Source organism: Fulmarus glacialis, unplaced genomic scaffold, assembly GCF_000690835.1.
Source record: "Fulmarus glacialis isolate BGI_N327 unplaced genomic scaffold, ASM69083v1 scaffold7356, whole genome shotgun sequence".
Lineage (NCBI taxonomy): Eukaryota > Metazoa > Chordata > Aves > Procellariiformes > Procellariidae > Fulmarus > Fulmarus glacialis.
In genome coordinates this window covers 11,924-17,940 of record NW_009219975.1, presented here as the reverse complement: position 1 = coordinate 17,940, position 6,017 = coordinate 11,924, and the positions used below count along the sequence as shown (strand labels likewise).

The 6,017-nt window shown below is 45.4% G+C and overlaps 1 protein-coding gene across 1 annotated transcript in view; it reads right to left on the bottom strand.

Moving 5' to 3' along the window:
* Positions 1 to 855: 855 nt before the first annotated feature.
* ANKRD66 (ankyrin repeat domain 66) overlaps positions 856 to 6,017 on the bottom strand; it is an 8,816-nt gene continuing 3,654 nt past the window's right edge. Inside the window, exon 3 of the mRNA XM_009580575.1 lies at positions 856 to 1,036. Coding sequence (XP_009578870.1) covers positions 856 to 1,036 — 181 coding nt within the window. The remainder of the gene's footprint in view (positions 1,037 to 6,017) is intronic.

Here is a 6,017-nt window from a genome sequence, read left to right as displayed (position 1 = left end):
ATACGAATGGCTGCCCAGTGCTGGTGTGGTCTGGAAAACTGCTTTGGGTCAAATTCAAAACATTTTTTATGATTGAGAAGTGAAACAGTTAAAAATGCTTTTGCCATGGAAAGTGCGGATGAGCAGAGGGATAGCTCAGGACTGGTTCCACAGCATTCCTAAGAGCATAGACATAAAAGTGTCTGGGGGCACTGCTAAAAATAAAGCAGTGCTCTAACTGTCTTGGCAGCCACAGATATCTGAAAGCAGCAACGGAGGGAGCACGTTTTCCCTTTTGCTGGGCCAGGAATGGTAGATACAGGCTGTTAGACCCATGCGTCCAGCAAAAGGTCACTATCAGGGTCTCCCCTTCAGCCAGAAGAAGCAACTGCACCCCACTCCCAAAGAAAAGAGAGAGGCATCACCAGAGGCTACGAGTCCCTGTAGAGCCTCCTGGTTGACTCAGGACCAGAAGCAAACAAGCAAAGGCCGCAGACATCACCAGAGTGAGCAGAAACACAGTCCCAGGTGCTTTCATGAATCAATTAGGAGCAAAAACACTTCCATCTCAGGCAATATGGGTAATTGCTGTCATTTCTGTAAATTTATACATTTCAGTGACTTATAGTATTAGTATATTTAAACATCTTCTGCAGTTTTCTGATATTTGAGATCTGATACGTACAGACACTCAGAGAGAAGCACTTCTACCTGTTCCCTATTAATGACAATATTTACAGTACTTCACCAAATGCATTCTTATGTCCATCTGCTTCTCCTGTTCATCCATATTTCACCCTGCAGATGCACCTGAGGTCTGCCAGTGTCTTTGCTCTGCATTGCAGGTTCTCAATGGCACCACATAGGCAGGGCACACTACTGCTTCCCCCTTTTTTTTCGATTTTTCTTTTGAGCAGAGGATGTGTAGTTCTCCCGAGCACACGGTGGGTTTCTCTCAAGCTCTTCTTTCTTGAGTTCCCAGTCTTCATCCCTCTGGTCTAAGGGGATTCCTTTCATTGCGGCTGTCCTGCGATAGTTTCTGCTCTCCACCTCCGCTCTAGGGAAGAAAGCAAGAGTGCATCTTCAGATACTGAGCACAGCAGTCACACCACCGTTGATGAGCACCCCATCTACAGGAACAGGGGATCATGTATTGGTATAACCAAAACACTGTTGCTAGCAATACGTGAGAAAAAACTGAGGCTCCAAGTCCAACAAAATTCATCACCCCAAACGACCAGGTACTCACTGAGAGTTGGGCTGAAGTGGGAAACCTTTGGTAAAGATCTACAGTGAGACCGGAGCATAACTTGAACCATGCAAAGCTCTCAAAGACTGATCTTGTGAATTTGTGTGCTACTAAAAACACTTAAGCACATTTAATGCAATTGTATATGGTATATTAACTCACCGCAACATTTCCATTTGCTTTTATTTTTTGTACTGCTCATTCACAAGTACTAGAAATTCTTAATGCCAAAATACCAGATCTGAAGACGGCTGGAATTTGGGAGGATTTGTACATTGTAGTTATTCTTTATAGATGACCTTTTAACATCAGAAATTATCTAATCCTTATCCAGTTCAGCCCTGAAATTTTGCTAAACTTTGCATTCAAATCCAGAACTAAACTTGACAATTCATCCCCATTTTGGTTTTTTAAATAATAACTTGAATTAAGCAATGTCATAGAAATAAGGCTGTGCTGTTGAGGTTCAAATTTTGCATGGGAAAACATTATGCAGAAGATACCATTTTCCCCGGCCCAATATCTCCATATGCAAATCATTCACAACTCTCCTCTGGTTGCTGAGGTTTTTAGCTGTGTTTTTCAAGTTGTCTCCATGATTTCAACTGTGTGAAACCTGACAATGAACCATCATCCATCCAGACCCTGGGATTTCCAAGTCAGCAGTGAGTTTGCTTTTAGCATCTGTGATTTACCAAAGTCCTCATTTTTTGGTGATATTCACATATTTTCTATTAAGCAAACACAGTCCCAGATCTTCAGTGAAGGACACTGTACTAACCTGAAAATGAACATACTTCACTGTAGTTTTCCTTATAACCTTGAAATATCGATGATTTTCAATACACTTCCCATTGTAAACAACCAAAGCAAATTAAAACCCACTTTCATCAAGACCAAATTGAATACAAACCTTTGACCAGTAATTTTTTTTTTTTAATCATCTCAGTTATGCTTTTGTTAATCACAGCTCTTAAATATATTTCCTATTAAGTGTTTTTAACTTTCTCTTTACAACCTTTATACTTGCCTGGCACCAATTATCTTGGAAAGAAATGACTTCAAACTAAAAAATAGATAGATACTTTATGCATTTTGTAGGCACTGAGGAACTTTGGAAGAACAAGTACATCTGTCCTTCACGTCCAAATCATACAACATAGAATCATGGAATGGTTTGGGTTGGAAGGGACCTTTGAAGATCACGTAGTCCAATCACCAAGTTTCAAGTCACTGAAAAATAAATTGGTTCTCTTTCAAAAAATAGCAAAAGCAAAAAAAAAAAAGACCACCTTTTCTTTCTCACACCAGCGGTAAGCAGGAGAAAGTACTGAAAAAACAGGAGCCACAGCGGTGGGTTGACCTTGGCCAGCTGCCAGATGCCCACCCAGCTGCTCTCTCACTGCTCCTCCTCAACAGGAGAGGGAAAGAAAGATGGAAAAGCTCACGGGTAAAGATAAGGACAGGGAGATCACTCACCAATTACCATCACAAGCAAAACAGACTTGTGGAAATTCAAATTAATTTATTGCCAATTGAAAATAGGGTAGGATGGTGAGAAACAAAGACAAAACTAAAACACCTTACTTCCACCCCTCCTTCTTCCCAGGCTCAACTTCACTTCTTCATTCCCAACTACTCTACCTCTTTTCCCCAAGCAGCACAGGGGGATGGGGAATGGGCGTTGTGGTCAGTCCATAACACATTGTCTCTGCTAATCCTTCCTCTTCACGTTCTTCCCCTGCTCCAGTGTGCGTCTTCCCCATGGGCTGCAGTCCTTCAGGATAAGCCAGCTCCAGCGTGGGCTTTCCATGGGCTGCTGCTCCTTCAGGGCATGTCCACCTGCTGCAGCATGGGATCCTCCATGGGCGGCAGTGTGGATATCTGCTCCACCATGGTCCTCCATGGGCTGCAGGCGACAACCTGCATCACCATGGTCTTCTCCACGGGCTGTGGAGGAATCTCTGCTCCAACGCCTGGAGTACATACTCCTCCTCCTTTGACCGTGGTATCGCAGGGATGTTTCTCACACTTTTTCCCTCACTCCTCACTGCTGGGCAGCGTATTTTTCCCTTTCTTCAATATGTTTCCCAGAGGCACCACCAGCGTCAGTGATGGGCTGAGCTGTGTCCTGCAGTGTCTGGCACAGAACAGCCCTGACTTCTCCTCCCAGTGACCCTCCTGCACTCCCCTGCCACCAGCACCCGGGCACGGACACTCCAATTGTACATCTTGTCCAAGAGAAGACAAACCCTTTTCTCCTACTGCAGAGGTCTGGTTTTGTAGGTCAAAAATACCACCAAATATTGGGAAAAATCCTTTTTTTCTGTAATACAGCAGCACTGTCACATCAGTGCAATGCTGAGAGCACGGAGCAAAGCCAGCGGCTCCACACAGAGATGCACTGCATAGTGTGGGCGTACTATATATATATGCACACAAACACACACATGTATGTGGGGGTGTATACAATATATATATTTGTATATACATATGTATATATATACGCCCTGGGCTTAGGTAGCAGGAGCCTTTGGTGCAGTTTCAGTGCTCGGCACTTGCAGAGGTGCTGGCAGCAGGCACGAGCCGCGGGCCTCTGTGTCGCCTCGGTGCCGTTCCCGGCAGCTCTCACAGCACCCAGGGTAAAGCTCTTCTCATGCAAAAAAAATCTGATGCAAATTTTATATTTGTTAGTCAGAAGCAGCTGTGTTTTGAAGGCTGTTTCCTCTTCTTTGCATGTCCATGCAAACTTCGGTGAGTGGTACGGATACTCTCTAGCAGAATATTCCTAATATTTACATGTCAATAATATTTACATGTCAATACATGTAATATTTCCATGTTGATGCAAATAGTCCCCAGCACAGAGCGGTCGCTCAGCCCAGGTAGGCAGGCATATGTGCATGCAGCCAGCAGCACCCGGGTCAGACACACAGCGTGCAAGGATCACGGAGGGGGCTGAACTGGGATTTAGGAAGGATTTGGATGCTCACAGCCCTGTTTAGATATGCATGTCAGCCTGCATTTGGCACAGGCTGTTATTTGAAAAATTACCTTTTCTCTCTTTTTGCATGACAGGCAAATATCCAAAATTGACAGTGATGCTCTGTAACAAAATATCCCTCACATTTACATACCAAGACCACAGACACGGTGGGCAGACCTACTCTGTGCTGAGCAGCGTTAGCATGCAGACACACACACTTCATTTGCTGCCTGCCGCGCACATCGGTACTGCCCAGCTCCCGCCGGAGCCGCGGAGCACTGCCTGACCATGGACATCACCTCTGGGACCTTCTGCACACCTGAAGGAGCAGAAGGTCATTGTGATTATACTACAAATGCCAGTAATTCCTCCTAGTTACCTCCAAGTTTGCTGACGTGAGGAGGTGAAACTGTTGCATGAGGGTGAAGGCATCCACTGTGGTTGTAAATTATAGTGGTTGGGCTTAAAAAAAGGGTTCCTGAGCCTCGGTGATAAATTCTTGGCTGCCCACAGGCTGTGTTATGGCCGTGAGGTGATCATACAGGCTTCATGTGTCTTATAAAATATCCTAGGCATGGGCATTCAAAGCATCTTCCCAATAACTAAGTTCTCCCAGCCACGCTCCTGGTGAGCCACGCAGCCGTTGGGCAAGTGAGGCCAGCACATGGCTCTGAAAGACAAGTTTTCCACCTTAAATTAGTCATTCACCTCAGAAAACCCTCCTAGTCGCCCTAGGCTGTTGCCTAGGTGGTTCAGACGGGGGTGTCACTCATCCTGTCAATCATCCTGTCAATCATTCTCCCAGCCACCTCCACCAGCACAGGCATCTCTGCCTGCCGCCGGCATTGCCCGTCGGCATCATCCCATCGGGATGCCACCCTTGCTGCCACCTCACCACCACGGCTCCAGTGCACAGCCAAGTGCATGGCAGAAGCTACAGACTTGGCAGGACTCGATAAGCAGGGTTTAATGGTGAGATTAGCACAAAAATGACAGCACTGAATAGGTAAGCAATTGCTATAAATGATTAATTGAGGGGAACAGGCTTGCAGACCTTTCACTCTCCAGGGAAGACAATATTTACCTCTTCTGATATAGAAACTAAGCAAGCCAAGACCGGAGAACAGTATAAAGAGAAAACCCTCCTCTGGAAGAAAATGCCCCATTCTCAAAGAACCGGCAAACCTGAGCTTATCCCAGCTAGGGTCTGGGGAGTAAAAAAAACTAATTAGCAAAGCTTAGCTATCAGCTGCTTGTTGTTTGAATGTCTTTGAAGGTCTAAGGGCAATAAGAGCCGATTTTTCTGTGTGGAGGGAAGGTGGTGAATAGTGAGGGTTTGCAGCATGTCAGCTCCATAAATAGCGAGGCTTTAGCTGTAAGGTGTCCTGGATGTGGAGTGGGGAAGTAAAATGCCACCATCCCACCACAAATGACCTTTGTCCCATCAGCTTCCATCATAGCAGAGCTTAGAAACAGGAACATATGGGTCCCCTAGAAAGTTTTTTGGGCTCTGTACAGAGGGATTTTGCACAGTTTGGGTGTCTCTTCCTATGGAAGGACACTGATGCTGTGTCTGTAAGGTGTCCTGGATGTGGAGTGGGGAAGTAAAATGCCACCATCCCACCACAAATGACCTTTGTCCCATCAGCTTCCATCATAGCAGAGCTTAGAAACAGGAACATATGGGTCCCCTAGAAAGTTTTTTGGGCTCTGTACAGAGGGATTTTGCACAGTTTGGGTGTCTCTTCCTATGGAAGGACACTGATGCTGTGTCAAGATTAAAGGTGGTCATGGAGCATTTCA